Source organism: Aotus nancymaae, unplaced genomic scaffold (assembly GCF_030222135.1).
Source record: "Aotus nancymaae isolate 86718 unplaced genomic scaffold, 86718_ANA_hifiasm-v0.15.2.pri h1tg000002l, whole genome shotgun sequence".
Lineage (NCBI taxonomy): Eukaryota > Metazoa > Chordata > Mammalia > Primates > Aotidae > Aotus > Aotus nancymaae.
In genome coordinates this window covers 44572435-44599727 of record NW_026988413.1, presented here as the reverse complement: position 1 = coordinate 44599727, position 27293 = coordinate 44572435, and the positions used below count along the sequence as shown (strand labels likewise).

Here is a 27293-nt window from a genome sequence, read left to right as displayed (position 1 = left end):
ACTTGGTCTCCCCCACACTCTGGCACTGACCTCTGGCACTCGATGGAGCAGAACTTGTCACGTTAGGCGAAGCTGAGTGAGTAGAACTCAGGCTTGAGGTAGATGGACTTGGCTGGAAATACACAAGGAGCTATTATCACACCCTGATGAAAGGCTTCCCACAACACTGACATCTTTTAAACAAAATCATCAAACTTTTTTTCAAATTAGCAAGAAAAAAAAGTCCATTTAACAATATAGAAAAATCTTAATAACTTAAAAAGTCTGACAAAAAAGTCTGCATAAATTAATAAAAAGTCTGAGGTTTTGACTCTGGCCAAAGGAATGCCTTCGTGTTAGATTCAGCTGTACGCTGTGACTTCGTACCAGTTAGCAGCACACTCCTTGGTTGAGGTATCAGTAGACTGACTTCCAGCCTAGGGCCCCAAAATAGGTGAGTGCTTCCAAAAGGTGTAAAATGTGCCTTCTCATTATCTGTAAATGTATGTTCAAAGCTTGACTTGGAAATGTGTTATGCCTCCTTTCCAAAGAAAGTGGCGAGGAAAATTTGAGCTTAGTCTTACTGAACTATCACAAATGTCATAGTAGTGTCTAAATAAAATGTTTGGTTGCGGGAGTTATACTGTCTCTAAAATCCCTAAAAACATTTTTCTGTGTTAAAAAAAAAAAAAAAAACACTTTGGAAACTTTCTGACATGCACATAAGAGAATTTTAAAATGGACTCTCAAATCATGTAGTCTTTTTTTTTTTTTTTCCTTTGAGACGGAGTCTCGCTCTGTCGCCAAGGCTGGAGTGTAGTGGTATGATCTCGGCTCACTGCAACTTCCACCTCCCAGGTTCAAGTGATTCTCCTGCCTCAGCCTCCCAAGTAGCTGGGATTACAGGCATGTGCCACCATGCCTGGCTAATTTTTGTATTTTTAGGAGAGACAGGGTTTCACCATGTTGTCCAGGCTGGTCTTAAACTCCTGACCTCAAGTGATTCACCCACCTCGGTCTCCCAAAGTGCTGGGATTACACGCATGAGCCACTGTACCCAGCCAAATCATGTCTTCTTAAAGAAAAAGAAGTCATTTTGAAATGCTAAAAGGAGCCGGGTGGTGGCTCACAGCTGTAATCCCAGCACTTTGGGAAGCCAAGGTGGGTGCATCACTTGAGGTCAGGAGTTCGAGACCAACCTGGCCAACATGGTGAAACCCCATCTCGACTAAAAATACCAAAATTAGCTGGGTGAGGTGGTGCATGCCTGTAATCCTAGCTACTTGCAAGGCTGAGGCACGAGAGTCGCCTGAGCCTGGGAGGTGGAGGTTGCACTCCAGCCTGGGTAACAGACTGAGACTCGTAAAAAAAAAAAAAAAGAAAAAAAATGCTAACAGGCAGCTAGCAAGTGGCGACACACTCTGAGAGTCCTGGACTACAGAAGGAACTTGACTTGGGGCAGGTATCAGAGCTGAGCCCTATGCAGTGCGCCTGGCCTTTTCCATTGCTTGCTGATGTCTTAGAGCGATGGGGCAGTTTTGACAGAAACGTCTTTGTAGACTCCGGAGACCCATAAAGCAGTAAGAGTGTTTAGAGGTTTGTCCTTAAGCTGAGTTCTTGCTTGTTGGTCTGTTCATTAGGATGGCAGAATGAACAGCAAAACTCACAATTGAGACAGAAAAGGAATCAACACGAGCAGACAAAAAGCTAATTAAGTACCTGCATGTTAAAGACTTCATCAGAGCTTTCTGATTGCCCTGTAATATTGCTTACTTCAGCAGAAGCTTGTGAGGACAGTGAGGAGGAGGAGTATCGGTTGACAGCTGGGTAACTTAATGGGCTGTTGCGGGGGGAAAAAAAGGTTATTAACTCAGTCTCCAAATTGTACTTTATCATGTGCTAGAATGCTATGAAACCAAAGGAGGAAAAATACATCCCATGTTGTTTTCTTCTATTGGCCTCCATATGATCAAATGTTTGAGCTTATTTATTTCTCATGCTGTTGCTGTTTTACCAGTGACAGATGTCTGCAGCTGCCTCGCGGGTTAGTTATTTCATTAAAAAATAGCATATTTGACAAATTGTGCCATAAAGAGTGAGAGTACCGTTCCAGATCATCTTGTGGGGAGGCCAAATTGTAAAATAATTTGGAATATGACTTACCTGCGTCTAGGAATTACCCTGGTACCATCTGGGCTCACAGAGGCAGGCGCTGAGTTTCTACACACACGAGGACTTCCATTAGGAAAATGGATGGGACTGGCTTGCATACAAGCAGAGAACTCCTAAAGATGTAGTAAAGGGGAAATATCTCATTTCGAGAATGATATGGGCAAAATAACTTACGGGAAAGTTAGCATACTAGATACCTATCCTAATCGTCATGAAATCTTTACATAGGGAGCTATTTGAGCAAGTTCCAGTATTATTTGGCTTTCCTTCACTTATATTTGTATTTTCCCAGAACGAAAGCCTCACAAACAGCAGACAACGCAATTGTATTTGAAGGCTCCCTGGTAAAACACTGCAGTTTGGTAGAAAAACCAAAAGATGTCACTATTGCCTACATCATCATCATCCCTTTAACAAGAAGCACACGGCAGTGGTCAGGCTGCCCCACCACGGACACGTACGTGTACATACCTGTATCCCTAAACTTGACTTCATCACAAAGAATTGGTCAACTAGCTTTTTGTGAAGCGGTCTCATATCTTGAGGTACAAATTTCTCATGCACAGCCAAACCAAATTCCAGAATCTGTGCCTTAATTAACAACATAAAGAAAAAACCTCACGTCAGTGGTCAGTGACTACCTCTCACTAAGTGCCTGCTGCGGGCCAAGCACTTTACTATGCATTTCACTTGCATTATGGCTACTCCTCTGCATCTGACAAGGTAGGAACAGTTGTCACTTTACAGGTAAAGAAACCGAGGATTGGAAAAATCCTGCATGGATAAAAGACAAATGCAGATTAGAACTTGGTTCTGTCTGATTTCAGACTTAATTTTCCTACTCCCCCAGGCTTTTTTCCCATGTATTTAGATCTATAATCACAATGCTTCGTAACAGTTATGTGTTCCTTTGGCCCCTTCCTGCTCTTCCCAGGATGGAGAAGGAACCTGGGAGGCGCTGCTCCCTGTGAAGAGGGCCAGCAGTTCTCCCCTAAGGATCTCTTCTTGGCATGGCACCCTCTCTCCCACATTTCCCTTCTCTCTCCCATCAGGTTCCTCTGCTCACCCATCCCTCCCACAGACTTTCAGAATCTGCCAGGGAAGGAATTCTATGACAGTTGCTACGCTTCTTGTTTTTGTTTTAAAATATTATTCCTGGCTGGGCACAGTGGCTCACGGCTGTAATCTCAACGCTGTGGGAGGTCAAGATGGGCAGATCATGAGGTCAGGAGCTCGAGACCAGCCCAGCCAACATAGTGAAACCCTGTCTCTACTAAAAATACAAAAATTAGCCTGGAATGGTGGCATGTGCCTGTAGTCACAGCTACTCGAGAGGCTGGGGCAGGAGAATTGCTTGAACCCGGGAGGTGGAGGTTGCAGGGAGCTGAGATCACACCAGTGCATTCCAGCCTAGGCAACAGAGCTAGACTGTCTAAAAAAAAAAATATATAGATATATATATAGATATATATATATTAAAATATAAATATATATATTAAAATATAAATATATATATTAAAATATAAATATATATATTAAAATATATATATAAATATATAAAAATATATATATATATATATAATTCCTATTCTCTTATAATTCAACAAGGGAGCAGGTTCTTAAAAAACATTTCTGCTGTGAGGATCCGAAGAGATAAGACATTCAACCTTCCTTTGTTCAACCATCAATAGTGTGTAATTCCTTTGATTTGAGCAGCATCTGTCTTTGTATTTTAAAAATGCCCCCCATGCTAACATGGTCAAAAGGACAAATTCCACAGACGGGGAGGAAAACAAACCCCACATCACCACAGGTTTAGTTTTTTTGTTTTCAGTCTTTGCAGCTTGTGAAGATTTTAGGTTGAAAGCTCAGGTCAAATAGGAGTGACCCTGGTGGGTTGGAATACCCAGCACCTTCCCTAAGGGACAGGGCTATAGCAACAGGGCTTTGGATGCTACCCACTGCCAGCACGTTTGCATAACAAATATCAAGCATGCCTCTGAAAGGCACAGTTGGAGTGGAGTGTGTCTGAGGCATAAAGGGAGAGGCTACATCTGTGATGAGGACATGGAAGGGATGTAGGAGGTGAATCTAAACGTAGGGGCCCCCAGTCTTCTCCATGTTAAACACTAGCATTAGGTGACCTCCCTTTTGTTCACGGAATGTTTCAAGTTGGGTTTTCTGGGAAGGATACTCCAGTCTGGGGATCATAATGTTTATCGGGATGCACCTTGGGATTGATGCCTGTCAGGGGGAGGGATGGAAGCAGGACTTCACAACAAAAGCAGGTGAGCTACACGGCAGTCCTGTCAGCTGCTGCCAAACCTGGGGACCTCTGGAACAATTTTACAAACTTATTTGTATTTTAATCTTTTTAGAGACAGCATCTCACTCTGTTGCCCAGGCAGGAATGCAGTGGTATGATCATAGCTCACTGCAACCTTGAACTCCTGGGCTAAGGTGATCCTCCCACTTCAGCTTCCCAAGTAGTAACTGGGACTACAGGCATTCACCACCACATGCAGCGAGTTTTTAGGTTTTTGCAGAGATGGGGTCTTGCTATGTTGCCCCAGCTAGTCTTGAACTCCTGGTGTCAGGTGATCCTCCTCCCTCAACCTGTGGACCTTTAATGGTCTGTTGGAGTTGTCCTGTGTTGGGTCCAAATGGCCAGGCTTTCTACTGCTTCCTCAGTCTGGGATGTGCACCATTGAGAAGGCAGCAACCTTGGGCCAAGTGGCTCTCTACAGCCAAGGCAATCTCTGAAGGGCCTGACAGCTGGAGGTGTCTGTGGAGAGCCACATTTCCTGCAGCAGAGGCAGAGTTTAGTCTGTCCTGGAAGGAGCATTGGGGTGATGCATGTCCCTGTCCACCAGAGTTTATCTGAGCTACTTGGCAGAGGTCCAGAGAAGGATGGTGCCGTCTCTAGTCTACCTCCCCACCTGACGGTCCCACAGAAATGATGAGACTTGGCCAGGGTCACGTGACAGTCACGTGCACTGCTTGTCTTATAACAGAGATCTCACATACCCTAGGCCGTGGCTCTTTCCGCAAGGTTTCAGGAACGCAAGCAGGACATAGAAGAAATAAAGGCTCCCTGATTTTATTTTTTTGGGGAGTCTTCTTGACCCTGAGCTACCATTTTAATTCTGGGGAAAAAATTCAGTCAGGTTGAATCCAGCAGATATAGTCCTGGGGTGAAGTGAACCATTCATAAGAGGTAAAACACAGATCTTTAAAAATCAGCGTAAAGTCACTGCATAACCGTAAATATTGGATGACCTAAACTGCTCACTTCTAGTATCTACAAACACCCCAGGGTCACCCTGAGAACTTGACTTCCTCTTTATTTCCTTACAGATCAGCTTCCAGTAATTCCTCTCTTTTCTATGGCCACCTCTCTCCTTGCAGTATTAGGTTTTGTGGACTAAGCCTACAGAGCATACATCATGGACAAACCAGACACAACCTCATTATTTCCTAATCCAAAGAGCATGCTTTACTTATGAATTTGGTAATACTGAGTAGAAAGAGATGCCTTTGTCACATTTCATCATACACATTCCACTTTTCATGGGAACCCAATGTCTTTATTTCCTGTTTAACACAGGCTTCCAACCATGTCGCCTACCTCAATCCATTGAGGTTTTCAATCCATTTTCAGGTTAAGAGCTATCAACAGGGACATAGCAGGCAACAGATTACTCATTCCTGTTCTTTGTACTTGATGGTTCCAAATAAATAAAATAAACCATGCTTCTTTGGGGTAGAAAATGATGAGTTGTATCTAGTTTTGTCCGTATCATATAATCTATAGGTTTACCATGAAAATATGACATGGCTTTAAGGCACAGCCTATCGATCACCCACTTCCTTATTATAGTAAGTAACCATCTCATTCATTCATGCCTCATATTTGGAGTTGGCCTGAACTTTTTTGAGCACAGAATTTTGAATGAAAAGTTGGCATCAAGCCTATGGCAAGTCTCTAGGAAAAGTGTTCAAAGGATGGTTTAAGGGACCACATGAACTTGTTGGTTTCACAAGATGAGCATCCCTAATCCAAAAATCGAAAATTAGAAATGCTCCAAAATCTGAAATCTTTTGAGTGCCAACATGATGCCACAAGTGGAAAATTCCACACTTGACCTCATGTGATGGGTTGCAAAAGTTCATGCACAAAAGTATTAAAATATTATATAAAATGACCTTCAAGCTATGTGTATAAGACATACGTAAAATAAATTTCGTTATTAGACTTGGGTCCTTTCCCCAAGATATCTCATATATATGCAAATATTCCAAAATCTGAAAATATTAAAAATCTGAAACACTTATGGTCCCAAGTATTTTGGATAAAGGATACTCAACCTATAACTGGCTGCCGTAGTCTATTCCTTTTTAAATTAATTTTTGCATCCCAGTGGGAAGAAAAAGTAGAAATTAGCAAGTTGAGATGTATTACAGAAGTCTGTAACCCTTGCTTGCCAGCGTCAGTTAGACCCCTGATGTAGGGAACCATGCACAGGGGCCTCTAGATAAGCGGGCACATGTCCAGGCGAGATAGAAGGGGATTGGCTTTGCCTCCCTTACCTGCTCAAGCATCAGCTCTCTTAATCGTGCAATTTTCTCCCCATCTTCAGGGTGGCTTAAGATGTATTCTTTGACAAAGAATGCCTAGTAAGGGAAAGGACAATCAGTCTACTTCAGTGAGTTACAAGACAAGTCAAAAACAAGTTGTTTTTAAAGACCTGGCATCTTTATGGAAATGATGCCATTATAAAGCACATTTTGGGACAGATGGACTGATTCCTAGTGGAGGCGGCTGGTCAGAATGGGAACATAAGGAAAGAATTGTTAAAGGAAGATCAGTGATTGTACAATAAGTACCCTTGTTGAAATAAAGAACAAAAATCAATAAGCTACATGCTCGTGTCCTAAAATAAAGTGCCTTAAGATTCAGTGTGACCTAGATGATGGCCTTACCTTCCAGGCTACTGTCTTTCTGTTTAACAGAACAGATGAAAGTTCCACTTAAAGTATCACATACGCAAGATTGGTCTTGTCTTTTTTTTTTTTTTAATAGAGATAAGATCTTCCTATGTTGCTCAGGCTGGTCTCGAACTCCTGGGCTCAAGTGACCCTCCCAAAGTGCTGGGATTACAGGTGTGAGCCACTGAACTCAGCCCCGATCAGACTTTTCTATGCCCATGAACTTCTTTGCTTAGAGAAATTATTTTAGATGGATATTTATTAAACAATCCTAATCTTTCTACTTTTATTCATGCAAGAAGGAACATATACACACATTTTTATTATCAAAATATAACATGTTGGAAAAATGCAGTAACTGGGCATTACAAATGACTGTATGTTTGCTCTATTTCACAAAGGACTCTGTGTTAATTGCAGTCCTGAGTTTGCATGCTGATATGGGTACATATTCTGAAAAAAGATTCATGAAACCCTAAGAAGTCACAACTGAAAAGTTTCTCTGAAACAGCAATACCTAATCCTTACCTCTTGGTACCTGGAAACGCCGCCATTAACAGCAGCATCTATAACTCCATTCAGGCACATAGTCAGGGGATTAATATTCTGCATCTGTCTTGTCTGACACTGACTAATCAGAGTCTTCAGCTGCTGATTCTTATTTTCCAGCACTTCAATTGCATTTTCCAGAGGACTCATTTCTACCTGAGAAACAAATGAGCATAAATATATTGAATTTAGTGACATTCAAGAAGATAGACAAAGTAGTTTATCCATGTTCTGAATTATCTGTGCTCCCCTTTGGCTTCCATCAGTATCTCTACCAGGGGCCATTCCGTAGAATAGACAAGGATGGGGTAGTCGAGTGAGATGTTCATTAGCGAGGTTTGGAAAGGGCAGGTAATTATACGCATTCATTGAGTTGTGTTTTAGATAATCATCAATTCTATATTAGCACTGCAACAACCAATTTAATCCTTAAAATAATATTCAAGCATCTCATATCTTTTAAAACTAGTCTTTTTTTTTTTCTTTTGAAGGGTTAAATTTTCAGAGACCCTAAATATCACCTTTCTCAATGCTTATTTGATACAAAGCACCATGGAAGATATAAAGACGCATTTACGGATCCTCCGATGTCAAGGAGCTTTCAGCCCAGTTGGGAAGAGGGGACATATGCCTTATGAACCTCATAGGTATATATAACAGCACCATAAGGTGGCACAGGATGGCACACAGTTGGGAATTATAGAAAACAAGATAATATATACTACAGGATCTATTTGTTGGAGAGCCAAATAGAATCATAATGACTTAAAAATTCCAGGCTGTATGGAGGACCTAATTGTGAAAATGATAAAAGTGCTCTTCAAATGCATGTCATTGGGACTATTGTCATTGACATTCTCTTTGAAGAGAAGGTCTGCCAAGCTCTCAGCAATAAAGTAATTCAGGATTATACTAAGCATATTTAAATATTGGTTCATTCAAGCAAGGAAACAAATTAGAGTTTTTAAAGGTCACTCAGATCATCTTAAACCAACACTGAAAAATCCTAGAATATTAAGACTCAACATTAATCAAAGACACGATAAAGAGAAGGGAAGATTAACCAGAACATGTGAGAAGATTTTGAAATGTGTAACCATCAAAAAGTACATGCTCAGGTATATAAGGATTCTTAAAAACCAGTAAGAAAGAGGCAAACCACCCAATAAAAAATTAGCAAACAAACAGCCACTTACAAACGAAGAAATTCAAATGGCCAGTAAACATAATGAAAAGGTGTTGAGCCTCATTGTGATTAAAGATGTGAAAAATACTATAACAACATAGTACTAAACACCCACTGAAATGATAAAAATGACAACAGCAGATGAGAGAGAGAATGTGAGCAATGGACTCTCAATTACTGCTACTGCAAGTTCAAATTGGTTCATTCACTGGAAAACAGCTGAAGGGGTGTGTGTGTGTATCTATCTATATCTTATGATTCAGAAATTCTACTACTAGTCATATATCTTAGGAAGAGTGGAGTAGGAAGTTTGTGCACATGTGTACCAGGAAACATCTAAGATGTTTTGCTTACTTTTAACTTTCAGTTACTGCTACTGGAAGTTCAAATTGGTTCATTCACTTTAGAAAACAGTTGAAGATGTGTGTGTGTGTGTGTGTGTGTGTGTATCTATATCTTATGATTCAGAAATTCTACTGAACATATCACATATTTTGTTCATAATCACCAAAATTCATCTGTCCATTGACAAGAGAATAAACATACTGTGATATGTTCATGAAATGGAATAGTATATAGCAACGAAACCAACTTCAGTCACATGCAATAACATGGAAAAATATTACAAATATCACTGATTTAAAGAAATATTCTCAGCAGAACACAAGCAGTACGTTACATAAAGTTCAAAACCAAGTAAAACCAAATCAACTTGTTTAGAGAGGCAAATAGGTGATAAACTAAGCAAGAGAATGAATACCATCAAAGTTAGGACAGTGACTACTTTTATTGTGAAGATGGAGCTATAAATGAGAGGGGGTGCACGGGAGGCCTGCAGGACGCTGCTGGCAATGTTCTGCTTCTTTACCTGAGTGGTGGGAAATGGGTATTTACTTCAGATTATTTGTAATATTAAACCCTTGCTTTATGTACACAAAAGCTAAACCATAAAGGAAAAATCAGAGCTCTGATTAACTGAAAAGTTAAAAAATAAGCAAAACATTTTAGAACATTGAATGGTTGTTACCAGGGGCTAGGGGAAGGGGAGAGGGTAACCTGTTCAGTGTATACAGTTTGAGTTTCATCTAGAAGATGAAAAACTTCTAGACATCTGTTGCACAACAATGTATACATAGTTAACACTATTGTAGTGTACACTTAAAAATGGTTAGATAGTAGATTTTATGTGCTTTTGGCTGTAAGAAAGAAGCAATCTTCATCTTTATAAATTCAAATGTGTCAAATCAAATTTTCTAAAAATAAAACAAGATATAAACACAGGCAAAATACAAACGACTTGGAAAATAGTTATAACATGAAGGATAGACAAAATGGTAATATTTGCTAAATACTGAAGAAAACAAAATGAAACATACGATATGATTGGTGCATTCACAAAAAAAATAGAGTACATCAATATATGAAAACATATCTTCACTTAGCATTCAAAAATGCTGAACCAAAACGTTCAGCCCCAGTATGATTTCGGTCTATTATATGGAATATTAAAATGATATACAACACTTAGTGTTGGAGAAGATGCTGGGGAAACAAGTATTCCTAAGACTAGTTATTCCCTCTAGACTGGGTGTAAATGATATATCCCATTACTGATCCATGAATTAATGGTTACAGTGAGGATACTTTTGATTAATTCACTTCTAGGGAAATAATTCTAAGGGGGCAGTCAAAGAAGTGTGCAAAGATATATGATATAGAGTGTTCACCAAGAATTACTTTCCTCTATCCCTCAGATTACAATATCTAAATACTGTTAATCACTAAAAAGAATAAGGAGTCATTGGAGAAATAGCTGCTTTCAGGTCTGGGGCAGGAGATGTTTAAGAGACCCTAGACCACCTCATCTTACCAGGAAGTCATTAAAGTATCTGGCCTGTGATCCATTCGGGGGACAGAAAAGACAGGTGACCATGTCTTACCTCTTTGTCAACTGAACCTTCAAGTAAATAGACTAAAAATCATTGCTAGGCGGAAGAGATGTTATCTACCAAATGCCCTAGAGGGAAGTCCCCAGTCAAAGGATTTCTTTAAGTAAATAAACCATAATCCATGAGGCATGATTATAGAACGTCCCTGAGAAGCTTTACAACTCACTTTGTGGAGTAGAAAATGGAATGTTTCATAATTTACACTTCATAATTTAAATGTGCTTCTGAATGAGGAGCCCTGTGAACCTCACTGAGGGACTCCACCTATTATTCTGAATTATTACTGATGTGGGGAAGAAGGACCTGGCAGACGATGCGTGATGTCTCAGAAATCTCGCTGCTTCCTCTGAGCATCCTGCCTGCCTTGAAATTACTAGCAAAGCTTGATGCTGGGAGGGGTTGGTCGCTGAGTCCTGCATCTAATTTGACAGTCAGATCCTGTGTGTTAGCTCAGTAACAAAGACTACTTGGATACTGTGGAAAAAAAGACTCAGGAGCCATTCTGAAGAGGCTCCCAACAGGCAAACATGGACATTTTGAAATTTAATAAGAATAACTGCCACGGATTAAAACAAAACAAATATGCTTATATCCATGAGTTACTAATGATACTAAAAACAAAACCAACCAAACAAAAACCCCTCTAGTCACTTTTGTAGAATAAAGCATTATCTTTCCTGTACCTCAGGGTAATCAAATATTTAGTGAGAGGACATTTCTCTTTACAGAAGTATTCCAATGAGCAAATAAAGATGAAATGCTAAAATATCACCATTTTGTATCCCATAAAAGATTAATGGATCTGGGAAATGATCACCAGTGGCTGCCAACATATCTCTCTCTCTCTCTCACACACACACACACACACACACACACACACACACAGAGAGACAACCAGAAGCACATAACACCAACTATGATGCAGTTCTGTGAAAGTAAGAGCAAAACATTTTATCAAGTCTCTAGTTCTAACTTCCAATTTACAAGGAATACAGGCAACAGAGAAACATGTTAAATGACTTCACTGGGATGCAGTCTGCAGAATCCACATGTAAGGAAACATTTCAGGATAAACAGCCTAGTTTCTTCAACAAAATAATAAGGAAAAAAAAGTGATGCAAGGGGAAACTTACAGATTGAAAGAGACTTAGAAGACATTTCCATCAATTTCAATGCATGGCCCTTATTTAAATTTGGATTCAAACAACAAAGAGTAAAACTAAAACTTGATTTTTTTTTTTTTGTTTTTTGAAACAGTGTTTCACTTGTTCCGTCACATAGACTGGAGTGCAGTGGCACAATCTTGGCTCCCTGCAACCTCCACCTTCTGGGTTCAAGCGATTCTCCTGCTTCAGCCTCCTGAGTAGCTGGGATTACAGGTGAGATCTGCCATGCCTCGCTAATTTTTGTATTTTTTGTAGTGATAGTTTTGCCATGTTGGCTATGCTGGTCTTGAACTCCTGACCTCAAGTGATCTGCCAGCCCTGGCCTCCCAAAGTGCTGGGGTTACAAGTATGAGCCGCCGTGCCTGGCCTAAAAATATATAATTTTTTTAAAAAAGAGACAGGGTTGAGGCTGTCACCAAGGCTAGAGTACAGTGGTACGATCATAGTTCAATGTAACCTTGCACTCCTTAGCTCCAGTGATCTTCTGGCCCCAACCTCTGGAGTAGCCAGGACAGCAGACATGTGCCACCAGACTGGCTAATTTTTAAAATTTTTTGTTGAGACAGTGTCTCACTACATTGCCCAGACTGGTCTAAAATGTAGAATAAAAGACTTGGTAAAGTATGAATGAACACTGTACATTTTATGATCAAGGAATTGTTAAATTTTAATGTGACAGTAAGTAATGTTGCAGGGTTTTTTTTTTGAGACAGAGTTTCACTCTTGTTGCCTAGGCTGGAGTGCAATGGCGTGATCTCGGCTCACCACAAGCTCCGCCTCCCAGGTTCAAGCCATTTTCCTGCCTGAGCTTCCCAAGTAGCTGGGATTACAGTCATGTGCTACTATGCCCAGCTACTTTTTCGTATTTTTAGTAGAGACGGGGTTTGTCCATGTTGGTCAGGCTGGTCTCGAACTCCCGACCTCAGGTGATCCGCCCACCTCGGCCTCCCAAAGTGCTGGGATTACAGGCATGAGCCACTGTGCCTGGCGCAGGCTTCTAAAAATATGAATGCTAAAATATTTGTAGATGAAGTGATACTACATTTGAGATTTACTTCGAAAATAGTCAAGAGGGAGCAGTAGACGTGCAGATGAAACAAAATTGACCTTTTTGATGGCTGTTGAAGTAATGATGGGTAAGTCAGGTTCATTATATGTTTTCTCTATTTTTGTATGCTATAACTTAAATTTAAAAAGGGCACTGGCTGCTATGTATGGAAGAGACTACAGGGATAAGGGGGAAAGCAAACCTTTTAGGAGGCTACTGCAGTGATTGGGCACTAGGTGGCGCTATTAGCAGGGATGGTGAGGAGAGGTTCGATTCTGGGTATACAGTATTTAGAAAGTAAAGGTACATTGTTTTCTGATGGGCAGGATGTGGTATGACAATATTTTCATGATCTTGAGTTGAATTTAAAAAGTAATTTATGAATTCTAAACTATAAATGTCTTGATTAAAAACATTTGAATGAGCTTATTTAAGTTTTGTGCTTGTTGCCCCAGCTGGAGTGCAGTGGTGCGATCTTAGCTCAGCCTGGCTAATTTTTTGTATTTTTAGTAGAGATGGGGTTTCACCATATTGGCCAGGCTGGTCATGAACTCCTAACCTCAGGTGATCCACCCGCCTCGACCTCCCAAAGTGCTGGGATTACAGGTGAGCCACCATGCCCAGCTGAAATGAGCTTACTTCTTAATCTGGACAAAAAAGCATGCTTTTGGGTTTTGACAACAGAATCAAACTACAGAGGAAACACGATAGTTCAAAGGCATTGATATCTTAACAAAACTTGATAAGCTATTGGGGGGGTCTATGACTTAGAAAATAAAGGTCCCCAATTTCATCTGAAACCTTTGGTGCCACATGTTTCAGAATTAAGAACTTTTCAGAGTTTAAAAGGCAGTATAGGGCATGTATGGTATATACCCCCAGCAGGATCTAGGGCAGGTTCCTTTAAGCGAATGCATTACATTAATAAGGCCGGGTGTGTTGGTTTATGCCTGTAATCTCAGCACTTTGGGAGGCAAAGGCCAGAGGACTGTTTGAGCCCAGGAGTTTGAGACTAGCCTGAGCAACATTGTGAGACCTCATCTCTACAACAAATCAGAAAATTAGCCAGTTGTGGTGACACATGCTTGTGGTCCCAGCTATTTGGAAGCCTGAGGTGGAAGGATCGCTTGAGCCTGGGAGGTCGAGGCTGCAGTGAGCCATGATCATACCACTGCACTCCAGCCTGGGTGACAGAGCGAGACCCAGTCTCAAAAACAAACAAATACATCAATATTTCTACAGTGAAACACATGATCATTCACACTAAGTGAAATAAAGTTAATAAATGTCCTTGCATTAGAAGAGCTTGGGTGTGTTATTAGCAAATGAGCTCTGGAGCCAAACAAATGAAAACATCTTTTGGTTTTCAGATGTTGGCATCTGCAGATGAGGAATTTCAATTCAACGTGGCGTATTTGTATTGAGTACCTACTACCTGTCCCTGTTCTTGAAGCTCTTCTACACTAGGAGTTAAACCAGTAAACCAATAACTGACAGTGAGGACATTCTAGGCAGCAAGAACAAGAGAAAAACACAAAGGCTGTTAAGAGTGGGCTGTGTTCAGGGAACGAAACAGCCAAGTTTGATTTGTTCCATTTGACGGAACATAAGATTACATATTCCAATAAAGTAGGCAGCTGATGTTTGAAAGGTTGTGTTTAGTAATGCTCCTTTTAACATTATCAGCATGCTATTTTTTATTAGCATTGCGTGTATGTGTGTATGACATTTCCAAGGGCCAGGGCCATTGGTGAGACTTCACAGAATTTAATGCTCTGGGTAGTAAGTAGCTGCAAAGGCTCTCTGAATCATTAATGCAACATGGATGACTAAGAACACTTCTATGAGTTGGACCCGTGCCATTCAGCGGGAAACATAATAATAATAATTTTTGAGAACTGCGTTTAGCAGTCTCCCCTCTTCCATGGAAGGTACCAGGGCATGACATGTAAGCAACCAGCTTTTGGGGATCCTGGACCTCAGATTGGACAAGAATACAACTGAACTGATGTAATCTGCTGAATAGAGTTCAGTTTAAATTTTTAAATCCTTAGCTTAAGTGAACATAAGCTGAGGGTAGTTTCAATGCTGAGACATTTCAGGTAGGACAAGCAATTCTTGAAAAACAATTTGGTCAGGAGCTGTTCATCCTTCTGCATTGACAGCATAGGCTTTTGACCTAAATAAGGTATGAATGACATATTTGCACAACTGGCACACTTCCTATCAGAGAACTATGGCAATGAAATGGTGAGACCCAGGCTCAAAAACAAACATGTTAATATTTCTGCAGTGAAACGAATGAACATTCACACCAAGTGAAATAAAGTTAATACATGGCTATAATAGATGTAGCAAGGGAGGCTGTGAGATTGCAGGGCTGTGGCTGACATCGAGGTGCTGTCAGCTGGAAGAGCAGCATAGAGAGCTGGGTGCGGTCCCCACCCTGGAGGTGGCTGCCTTCCACTGCTGCTCTCCCTGCTCGCCACAACTGGGGACTGGAGCTGGGGCCACATGTTACCACCAGAAGGTTCTTGGGAGCTGTGGTTACCAGGTTCTGCAGTGGCACCCACTGCTCTACTGCTGCTGCTCCACCCAGGACTGCCCTCCTTTCTACTGGGAACTGTAACAACACGGACTTACTGTGCATCGGGCACTGTGCAGAGACTTGACATTAGCCTTCTCCTGCCTGTAAGAACCATGGCTAGAAGAGATCAGTGTAACTGGCTTTGGAATCAGAAAGATCTGGGTTGGAGTTTCTCTTCAACATCTTGCTATGTGATCTCTGGCAAAGGCTTTTGACCTCTTGTCAAAAATTGCTAAAACAGGAACAAGAATGTGTACCTCACAGCCCTGATAGGATGATTAAATAAGATAAAGCAGTTAGTATTAGCACTGGTCTGGGTAAGCATTGAAGGTCACACAGCTATAGTAATTAGAAGAGCTGGAATTCCAAGTCTTCTAACTCAAGGGCCTGAGTGGTTTTCTTTTTACATGTAGCAAATCGAGTCGTTTCAAGACATCCCTCCATCTGGTCGCATTAGGACAATATTAATGTTTACCTTCTCAGCCTTGGCAATAGTGGTCAACACCATCAACATGCACTATTTTACTATGAGTGCTTCCAGGGAATCTGGGTCAAAGGAGAAGTAATGAACATACAGCACAACTCTAAGTGAACAACTGTGATGAGAAAGTACTTGAGCGTGAGCTCTGATCCTTACCACTTCACGCTTTTCCACTTCAAACCAGCGAGAAATGCCGGGCAAACTCTGCACCAAGTATAATGACGTTCTCTCCACCCAGAGACTCTACAAAACAAAACAAATTAGGTCCCTCAGGTTGCCCTTCCATGACTAGTGTTTGTCACTCACTGTTACCAGGTTTTGCTTATTCCCGTCAGCCTTTTAGTCTTCATTCAAGCACCCATGAAACTATCACAGTGAGATACTGCTGAAGCTTATTTTAATAATTCCACTGTATATCATCAAACTTTATTTCCAAGTGAAATAAATGGGCTCCTACTTCAAACAACAAGCTTAAAAACACAAAAATACGCTATTATGTTATTTTCTTCGCCATTTCTCTAAAATTCTAATGTAAACTCTCTTCACTCCTTAACATCTAGCCATTTATATCTAGAAGGGCCAGCCAGTCAATGTATCATCCAGTTAATGTAAGATGAGAATAACAGAGTCCTAAGGGAAGAAAAGGCTTTAGGAACCACATGGCAGGATCTGTCTTAAACATGAAGACACTAGGTCTCAAAGCAGCAATGTGACTTACTCAAAAGCTACATTCTAACTACTGATAGAGCCAGCACTAGAACCCAGCCACTAGGACCTCTGACTCCTCCTCTCTTGCTAAATCTACTGTGCCACATTTTCTTGGGATTATTTGGACTGCTGTTAATAGAGGCAAATCTGTATTAAAGCCAGAGCGAGCAACCCCAGGACATGTGAAACCACGCTGCCCTTGGTACAAGCTGCTGTTGATGACAGGTTTCTTTTCTGTCAACCAGGTTTTAGTATCTACGCCTCATTGTTCTTACTTAAACCAAGCATATTCCCAAGAGGATAATACGATTTACAAAATTTCTGAAATAGTGCCATTTACTCAAACCACAATAAAAAAGAAGGAAGAGTTTCTCTGGGCCAGCCAAGCTGTGCTGAGATGAACAGGGTAGGGATCCTGTGACAAGAGCTCACAGTGTTCTGGTGGTGACAGGGAGGTAAGCAGATGCATAAGAGCTCAGAGTGAAGAGAAAGGGATGTTCAAGGCTCTGGGGGCCAACAGAGGAGGATGCAGGCGCACACGCCAGCCTGGGGGAGGAGGACAGCGCTTCTCGGAGGGGGCGACACGTGAGCTGCATTCTGAGGAGTGAGTAGGAGTTTGCCAGGAGGAGAGAGGGGGTGGCAGCGCTGGCAGGAGGAGCGGCTTGCAAAAGGGTGTGGCAGGAGAGGAAGAGAGGAGGCTGAGAGGGAGGAGGGGTGAGTGGGTTGTGGTGGAGACGAGGCTTCTGGAGGGGCAGTTTGGAGCCAGATTCTGAGGGCTATAAATCTGGGGCCAGATTTATTATTATTGTTTTTTTAGGGAGGTTGCTGCACCATGGATACCGATTTAAAGTGACAGCCACAAGGAAATGTGGTGTGGTGAAAAAAAAACAATTGAGAAGGAGTTGGAAAATGTGTTTTAGGATTGAAGCTACTGGTAATTAGAAGGCAACTTTCGACAAATCAGTTGCCTGATTTCAGTGGATTTTTGACTATGTTTTCACTAAAAGCAACTGCAAGGAGAACTGGATCATAAACTAGCGATATCCTTAATTGATTTTGGAAGGCAAAAAGAAAAAATGTAAGTTTCCGGAAAAAAACAAGAAAATGATCATGGATCTTTTTAATCCTATGCCATTGCTGTTTTCCAGTGGCCCCCTTGCCTTGATGTTTAGCCCATCAAATCTCCGCGCACAAGGGACTGCTCTACATTCAATCCTGTCTTAACTCTGAAAACCTTTCCCTTCTGATCATCTCTTGGTGGTGAATAATAATTCCTGGAAATACTTCTGGGAGTACTGGAAACTGACACAGGCAGAGCCGACCAAGTGAGCGAATATGAGACAATCGTGTTAGGAGCACATTTCCTAGCTTAGGTGGAGAACATCTGTGATGAAAAATGCTAAGCCAATTAATTCACTCACAAAAATAAGCTAATTTTGCCTTCTTTGTTCTGGTGTGAAATACTAACTGGGGGGTCTCACTATGTCATTGTTTGCAAAGAAAGGAGCAGACTCTATTTTATCTGCTGAACAGTCTTGCCCCTTTTCTGCAGTGGGGCTATGAGAAACCTTGTCCCTTTCTGGCTGAGAGGGTGCTGAAGTAGGAAGGCGTGTTGCAACTACTGAGAGCAGAGAACTCAACACACCCAAAGAATCCAAGATTTGCCTTTACCCAGAGTCCTGAGAAGTCCGAATTACACACTGTTCTAACAAGAACAAGCAGCAGAAGATGGCACATAACTTACCCACCGTACCAGCAGTCCACCCAACTGTTCTGTCTTCAGGAACTCTTTTTCTCTGTTCATTAAGTATTCTTTATTCGTTGAACTTTATGTGAAAATAAACATCTTAAGGTTCCCACAATTAGTTCGACATAATGAATGACTGACTTCAACCATGAGTTCTCAAAGACTGCTCTGAGAACCGCCAGCATTAGAATTTTATTTTAGGACCTCCTTCCAGACCTACTGAGTCAGAATTCCTGAGCTGGGCACCAGAAATCTGCCTGGTTAGGGAGCACTCCACGTCACTGATACACAGTGGAGTTGCAGAACCAGTAGACTAAATGATTTATATAGTCCCTTCTGTTACTTGACACTAGTCTGGGTAAATATTTACCAAGGGTCACGCCCCAAGGGGTTCGCAGGCTATCTGAGGAGTTGGCATGTAATAAGAGTAGCATGGTACCTTGAATTCATTCTCTTTATCTTTTGTGCCTTTGTGAAAAGGTCTGTCATAGCGGAATTTCCAGATGTGATTCACTTTATAGAAACTTTTGATGTTGTCCGGAACACCCTCTCTCTGCAGGACCTCCTGGCTCTCCGGAATGGGAGTCACCGCATATATCTGCAAATCTAGAATTAAAGAGTCAAGGAGAGAACCTGACTTGGCAAACTCCATGGAAGTCTGGCTCGGGCTGAGCTATGGCAGAGAGAAGAAGATGGGTAACGATCTTCTCTTTCCATTTCAGTTGAAGTCATTTAAAAAATTACCAAGAAGATGCCAAGAACTCAGTTCTGGCAAATCTCATCTCAAACTACAGGTCTTGAACTAGTTCAGGTAGGTGAAGTACCAGCTTGAAATTTCCATGACCTGTGGATTTAGATATCACTCTTTTTTTTTTTTTTTTTTTATGTGGGGTAAGATCAAAATCGTTTGGGCTTTAGGTACTAAGAATTAGGATGATCCTAATCCTTGTTCATGAGACATCTTTCAGTCTGTGCATGACCCATTTAAATTTATTATTTGCTTATAATAACATGTAAATACCTATGCAACCATGACCAAAGACAAAAACCTGAATACTGACAATGACTTACATATACCTGTGTGATGTTCTGTGTCCCTAGCCTTCCCACATCTGTGATAACTGCTCTCCCAAATCTTGCATTGATACGCAGGGTGTTTCGTTATAGTTTATATTTTTAAAAATTACACCAAAGGGGTATCATATTAACTTGTGTATTTACCTCCTCATTAAAAAGAGCAAAATATTTTTCCTATATACTTTCATGCATGTCTTGCATTTTGGTTTCTGCTTTGAAATGGTATTCATAATTGTCAGTGGAAGTTTTAGGTGTTTTTTTAAGATCATCAGTTTCAGGAAAAGGCAGAGGGGGTCAAAAAAGAGTGCTGAGGTGAACTGCCTTAGTCTCTAACACCTATGCAATTTCAGCTCAGTTGTCTGTGTCTAGACAACGAGAGTATGAATTATACAGCAATTATTAAGGGCTGTCCAGGATGTCACAGCTAAGAGCCCCCAAAAGATATTGGAGTACCTCTTTCTCTTCCATTCCTCATCCTAGAATAAAAATATCAGGGCAGGGAAAGGGGCAAATCATATGTGCCAGTAAACATAATACTACAATTTTCTTGAACTGAAGCAGTTTCCACAGGATATGTCAAAGGAAAATTATTCTAAAGGAAATCACTAAAAAAGAGCTTTAAAAGCAGGGTTGAGCTATATAAGAGGTTTAATCAAAAGGGAAAAAGTCTTTTAAGAGATTTCTTTCAACTGACATCATGATAATAAATAGAACAATTAAGTTCTATTCAGAAAGAGTTAAGCTAAAATTAAGATGATGGGAAAGAGGGAGCAGTAAGGACGTGGCTATTGAAAAGGGACTGGTAGCTGAACAACCTTGCATGCAAATGCTCTGCAGCTGAGAGCCAATGCAATCTCACTGAGTCCAGCCCTTGTAGGTGCGGATACACTGAGCTTCTGCCTGGAAGATGGTCTCATCGGGCTGGTTGGCGTGCTGCATGGCAATGGCGTGGGGGAACTCGTTCAGCATTCTCTGTTGGAAGGCTTCCAGCCTCTCGTAGTCATGCCCTCGACACACAAACTCCTTATTCTGGAGATGAAAGTGAAAAAGAAATTAGGGTGATATAACTGAATGCATTAATTACAACAGAGCCAAAAAACATGACTGGCAATAACTGAGCACATGCCCCATACTGATACACTGTAACAAAACATATGCCGGAACAATCGGAAAAGTTTGCCCAATGATTAAAAATGCAGATATAGATCATAAGTTCACTCTCGACTGCATTTAATAAAACCCAGTAGAATACCTCACTCTTCCCAGTTCACTTGCACACGGAGCAAAGAGGTGGATTCTCAGAGCACCAAAGTATGAAAACAAAACAATTGTATTCCCTCCAAATGGTAATAAGCACATGTGTAAAGATTATAAAGTACATATCATTTCCTGTGGGTAATTTCACAATTTGGAGGAAAAGAAAGTAAATTTTTTGTCTGCTTTTTGTTTTGTTTATATGTGTGTGTGGGATGTGTGTACATATGTATGTGTGTGTATGTATGCATGCATGGATGAGTATTCTGCCGTTCATGATGCTCTCCTTCAGGTAAGAATGGTGAAGGTTATTTCTGAGGTAGGTTAAGACAGCTGGAAAGATGAGCAGGTTTCCAAAAAGTACCTGAATGATCTGATTAGATATGATGGATCTCTGACATTTTAATGATAATGAAATTGTAATTGAGCAGAATTATTGATGAAGCACACTACACATGTCTTATTTAACTCATACAAGCTTGAGAAATAGTCACGCTCCCCACCCTGCCCCATTTTATAATTGGGGAACCAAGGCTTAAAGCCTTTTTTTTTTTTTTTTTTGGAGATGGAGTCTCACTCTGTTACCCCAGCTGGAGTGCAGTGGTATGATCTCGGCTCACTGCAACCTCTACCTCCTGAGTTCAAGCAATTCTTCTGCCTCAGCCTCCTGAGTAATTGGAATGACAAGCATGCACCACCATGCCTGGCTAATTTTTGTATTTTTAGTAGAGATGGGGTTTCACCATGTTGGCCACGCTGGTCTTGAACTCCTGGCCTCAGGTGATCCACCTGCATTGGCCTCCCACAGTGCTGGGATTACATGTGTGAGCCACCAAGATGGGCCATGGCCTAATGTCTTGAAGTACTTTGTCCACGTGCACTAGACTGAAATTCTGGTCTGAGTCCAAACCTTGGACTCTGTCTACTCTGAACATGGCCTAGTGTATGCAGGAAAAACTCCTAGGAGCTACCAAGACCAAGAAAGCTTGTGGGATCTCAGGCCCTGAAGATCTTCAAGCTAAGGGGAGAGCAGTTTGGGGCCTAGAGGAGCTGAGGCCGAAAGTTTTCAGCTCCATGAGGTTCTCATGTAAAATGCCGTAAAGAGGAACTCCAGGCCACAGTGAGGGAGTGAGAAACAAGTCATGGACAGAGGCTCAGTTCTTCTGCAGACAAAGAGCAGCTGCAGGAAGGGAGAGGAAATGCAGCAGGAACTGGGCTGATAACTCACCTCGATTCCCCACAAACCCCTAAATAAATTGTGATCTTTCGGAAGACACAAGGTTAAGGCAGACACTACCTAGAATTGAGGACCCCATACAATTCTATATAAAACTTTCTAGATAAAAGTTACAATTTCTGATGCTGTATTTTAAAAATTCTACTCAAAAGATAATTAATTTGCTTGGTAAAAAAAAAGGACAATACATCCCTCTCTGACTATTACAAGAGCCCCCAAGTAAATATTCAAATATCCTAGTAAATGAAATACATTTTAAAACAATGCTTATATATAACAACAGTTTGTAAAAATTGGGGCAGTTACTCTAAGAATACAGGCATTCAATGGTTTTAAGAAGCCATTTTAAAATAAAGTTTTGGGTCTGATATTTGAGTTTCCAAGAAATAAAGTGTCTTCCTTATCAGTACTCTTTTTTTTTTTCTGAAAAAAATCATAGCTTTATTGAGCTATAATTCATACACAACAAAATCTACCTTTTAAAAATGTGCAATTCAGTGGTTTTCAGTATATTTATCGTGTGCAAATGGCAAAATTTAATTTCAGAATCTTGTCGTCATATCAAAAAGAAACCCTCTACTCGTTAGCAGTCACTTCCTACTTACCCTTCCCCCAGCCCCTGGCAAGCACAAAACTACTTTCTGTGTATGGATTTGCCTATTATGGAGTTATACAATGTGGCTAGCCTTTTGTGACTAGCTTCTCTTACTTAACATAATATTTTTAAAGTTCATCCACTCTGTGGCACATATAAGTATTTCCTTTTTATTGCTGAGTATCGTTGCATAGAAATGTTGCATTTTGTTTAATCGGCTAATAGACATTCATCAGTTAATAGACATTTGGGGAGTTTCTACATTTTGGCTATTATGAATAATGCTGCTATGAAGATTCAGGTACAGGTATCTGTGCAAATATATATTTTCAACTTTCTTTAGTATGTATATAAAAGTAGAACTCCTGGGTCATATTTATCAACATTTAAAAAATAAAACCCATTTTCTTTTCTTTGTTTTTTCTGAGACAGGGTCTCGTCACCCAAGCTGGAGTGCAATGACTCAGTCACAGCTTACTGATGCTTTGACTCCTGAGCTCAAGCAATCCTCCTGCCTCAGCCTCCCAAGAAGCTAGAACCACAGGTACGTGCCACCAAACCTGGCTAATTTTTAGTACAGACAGGGTCTCACTATGTTGCCCAGGCTGGTCTTGAACTCCTGGGCTCAAGTGATTCTCTGCCCTTGGCCTCCCAAGTGCTGCTATTACAGACATGAGCTACCATGCCCAGCCAAATAACTCACTTTCCATGAGGAGAAAAAACCCTACTTAGATCATAAAATTGTATAAATGTATTTATTTGACTCTTAAAAATTATCTTGGAAATTGATCAAACGACATAAGACTTCTGGCCTCAAGCAATTCTCTTGCCTTCGCCTCCCAAAGTGCTGGGATTATAGGTATGGGCCACTGTGCCTGGCCAAAAGGAAGTTTTTAATGTTGATATTTGTTTGTTTTTAAATCCAAGGACAGACTAGAATCTGATTCCTTAAAAACAGGTCAGGCTCAGGGATTCTGAAGAGTGTAGTGCCCTTTAGAAACCAACAGAGGGGGACACTTCTCTTTCATTTAGAAGAAAATGCCATTTATACCCAGGAAGGCTATTTATAAAGGAAGGATGATATAGAAGATTGATTTATTCTAATTGACTTTTTTTTAAAAAAATTATTCTATTAGCTAATGCAGATTTCCAATTTGCTAAACTGTCTTTAAAATTATTACTCTTTATTTCTAATTTTTTTAAACTTTATACTTTTAATTATAATCTTTCAGACGTGACTCTGTCAACAGAGTCATGCCTACTAACAGAGGGAGATGACCTATGGCGGCAGAGTCTCGTCTAGACCCCGCCATGCAACCCCCAGCCCTCTGTGTGGCTACAGCTCTAGTCTGTCTGCTGCTCCACTCAGAACCTGGATCCAGGCCGCCTGCAGTGCTTAGCGGAGATGCTCAGAACAGCTTGGGACCAGCTACACCTCCAAAACTTAGTCTTTTTAATTCAACATCTATTTTGACTTTGCCATTTTTTATTTTTATTTTTTTGGGGGTCTTGCCTTGTTGTCCAGACTGGTCTGGAACTGGGCTCAAGTGATACTCCTATCTCAGCCCCCCAAGTTACTGGGATTACAGTGTGCCACTGTGCCCACTTGCTGCTGTTTTTGATTAGGATTCAAGATTTCCTCTATTTTTAGGCAGGCCCACCTGTAGAGTCAGCTTTGTGACCACACACAACACTGTGTGGAGTCTTCTCTTAATGCAACAGGGAGATTTCTCACTATGTCTGTGTAGCACCTGAATGCATGGCCATTTCAATCCACTAAAGAAAACCTTTGTTCCATGTGATACTAAAACAAACGTGTATTGGATATTTTTGGATCTACCTACCTATCTATTTCATTCTGAAAGGCAGCTAAGTTAATGTTTAGTAAACAAACAATAAAGTGCAATCTTTCCCTTTTCTCTTCTCCTGCCAGTACACCCATCCTACTATCCTGTCATATGTGCTGACAGTTACGTAACACTTAGGTAAACACAAACATCAAAATATTTGTATATTGAGAACTAAAGTTGTAACAAATTGATTCAATTTTATAAATTATCCCAGATACTTTTCCTTAGTTGCTTGGGGAATTACATTTGCTCTTTTAAGCAAATTTTTTTTTTTTTACAAGGAAGGTGTATATACTGAAGTGTTCAATAAACATTCAAACATAGAAGACACTACTTGGCAGAATGTGAAAAATGAAAAGAATGGCGGTGAATATTTTATTATCTTGTAAGTATCTTAGAATGTCTAAAAATTTTCCCTTTGTAGAAATGGAGTTTATACTAGCAATAAACTGGGTCTTTTTGCCTCATTTATCTTTTTACATATTCATCAAAATAGCCAAACAACACTCTTTACACGGTGGTGGAGGAAGGGTTTTCACATGATGTGAAACTGCATGGTTTTCTATACTCTGCAACTCCAAGACTCCTGAAGCGCCCCACTGTTTTTTCTCTGATACTAACTTGATGGAAATTGCAGACTGAATTAAAATAGTGGATATCATACGAGGGAAACTATAATTATCAAAGACTGCTCACAAAATATACTAAATTTAGGAAGGGGTTGATTGCCATCTCGGAAATTACTTAAAACAAGGCATTCTAGATTAATACAGTGTCTGCAAAGTAAAAGTTTAAAAAAAGTCTCATGAATATTATTACCTGTCATATAAAATGTCATTAACATTTTAGTTTTCTTGATTGAGATATCTATATGAGAACTATGAAAGCAAATTAAATAGTATATTACTTACTCTTAAGAAAAATGGAAATTTTTTTCCATAAAATCCAACTCTGAAGAACTCTGGTTCAAGACGTTGCTGGTCCATAATTTTGTCATACAAAGAGGCTTCCATCATCTAGAAAGCACAGGAAAAGGTCTAAGCATTTTATCTCATCTTTCAGTTCTATCAAATTCATAGGACAAGATTTCTTTTTTATATAAAGGAGAACTTTATTTTAAGTGAGTTTGCTGAAAAGAAAGTTTGACTTTCTTTTTGATGCTTTAAGTCGGGGATTGGCAAATTTCCTCTATGAATGTCCAGAGAGTGTTTTATATTTTGCAGGACATATCGTCTCAGCACAACTACTTAATTAATTCTGCTGGCCCACAGGCTGCAGTTTGCTGACCCCTGCTTTAAAGGATCGAGTGCATTATCACATTATCACCAGGGAAAAATTATGTCTATACATGTAGTCTATCAAGAAAAATATTTCCTTCACAATTAAGTAGAAATTAACATGAACTATTAGAGGCAAACCCTTTCTAGAGAATTCTCGTGCCAGATGTACTTACCTGTGAGTTTGCTTCCACCTGGCACATGGTAACTCAGGACATTTGGAAGGTGCAATCTTGCACAGGTTGGGCAAGGATAAAACAAACCAAAGGAGACTCATAGTGCAAAGTGCTGTCTGGGCTGAAAGCTCTTAAGTGCGCCTGACAATGTTGAAAGTATGAAGCATATAAACCTTATGGTTTCCCATTCATGATATTATCATCCCCAGGGTTTCCAGAGAAAGACTAATATTACATTTGAAGACTCTCCCTCTATCCTCCATCTAGTAACAGCACCCCAAAGAGCAGTTGGCATGAAGTGTAACGCTTTGGGTTTATAAAAATCTTAGTGACTATGGCACCCAAGGGCTCTCACGAGTAAACATCATCACCTCGCTTCTGTTACAGGGACAGGATGCCAAGAGATGAACAGCAATGTTTTTATATAAAACTGCAGTGTCTGCCAGAGTCAACATGATGGACTGAAGTTAAAACAAGTTTTTTCTCTTTCATTTTCATTTCAGGAGAAGTATCGATGAACTGTTGACATGAAATACTGTGCCAAAAGGATGGAGTCAGTTCCTGCCAGTTGAATAAATTCCTTGTTGGGATATAAGGGATTTTATGAGCAGTTACAGGTTTATGGTATTCTCTCTTAAATGGCTACCTCAAAAGGCAATATTGTAATCTTTTTTTTTAAATGTATAAAAACTGATGATCCTATTTTAGAAACCCCTAAGAACTTAAGCAGTCAGCAGGATCTTGTGTATTACAAGATAACACAAATGTTCATGTCTCTAAAAGAGTAAGGACTTGGAGGGCAGGGAGGACTTGTTTGAACCTAAGAGCAAAGCAGTTATAAGACATTTGGTTTAGAGAAAGAGAACACTCAACTCCTTAAGCTCTTAGGTACTAAAACCTCAAGCTAAGTCTAGTAAATAAAAATACATTGCTGAAGCTAAAGAGAGGTGACACCTACAGAATTTGGCCCTAAATTACTTAGAAATAGGTCAGCCACTCCTACAGATTTGCAGATTATGGGACTAAGAATGGTATACTGCTACAGAAACTTATGTATAAGTAGAAACTCTTTAAACGAGGGTAGAGATTTTCCACAATAAAATATTAATCCTGGATTAGATTGTATATTTCATACGTGGTGTTTAAAACAGATCAAGTGCTTACTTTTTGTATATTAAATAAAAGCATTACACAAATCAGTTTGCTATTTCTCTGTATAAATAGCTGAGTATACTTCAGAGGAAACACTTATCTTAAAAAAGGTTT

At 40.3% G+C, this 27293-nt stretch overlaps 1 protein-coding gene and 1 long non-coding RNA gene across 4 annotated transcripts in view; one reads left to right on the top strand and one right to left on the bottom strand.

The window, feature by feature from the left end:
* DOCK4 (dedicator of cytokinesis 4) overlaps nucleotides 1–27293 on the bottom strand; it is a 488208-nt gene that overhangs the window by 13688 nt on the left and 447227 nt on the right. For all 3 annotated transcript variants that reach the window (XM_064374405.1, XM_064374410.1, XM_064374414.1), the window contains 10 exons: nucleotides 25486–25590; nucleotides 20526–20667; nucleotides 19001–19167; nucleotides 16263–16349; nucleotides 7669–7845; nucleotides 6742–6825; nucleotides 2623–2742; nucleotides 2143–2264; nucleotides 1699–1819; nucleotides 31–112 (listed from right to left, as the gene is read on the bottom strand). In XM_064374405.1, coding sequence (XP_064230475.1) covers nucleotides 31–112; nucleotides 1699–1819; nucleotides 2143–2264; nucleotides 2623–2742; nucleotides 6742–6825; nucleotides 7669–7845; nucleotides 16263–16349; nucleotides 19001–19167; nucleotides 20526–20667; nucleotides 25486–25590 — 1207 coding nt within the window. The remainder of the gene's footprint in view (nucleotides 1–30; nucleotides 113–1698; nucleotides 1820–2142; nucleotides 2265–2622; nucleotides 2743–6741; nucleotides 6826–7668; nucleotides 7846–16262; nucleotides 16350–19000; nucleotides 19168–20525; nucleotides 20668–25485; nucleotides 25591–27293) is intronic.
* Nucleotides 23121–27226, top strand: LOC135274023 (uncharacterized). The gene is made up of 3 exons (XR_010341841.1): nucleotides 23121–23268; nucleotides 24856–24959; nucleotides 26531–27226. It is a non-coding gene; the product is annotated as an uncharacterized LOC135274023 (long non-coding RNA).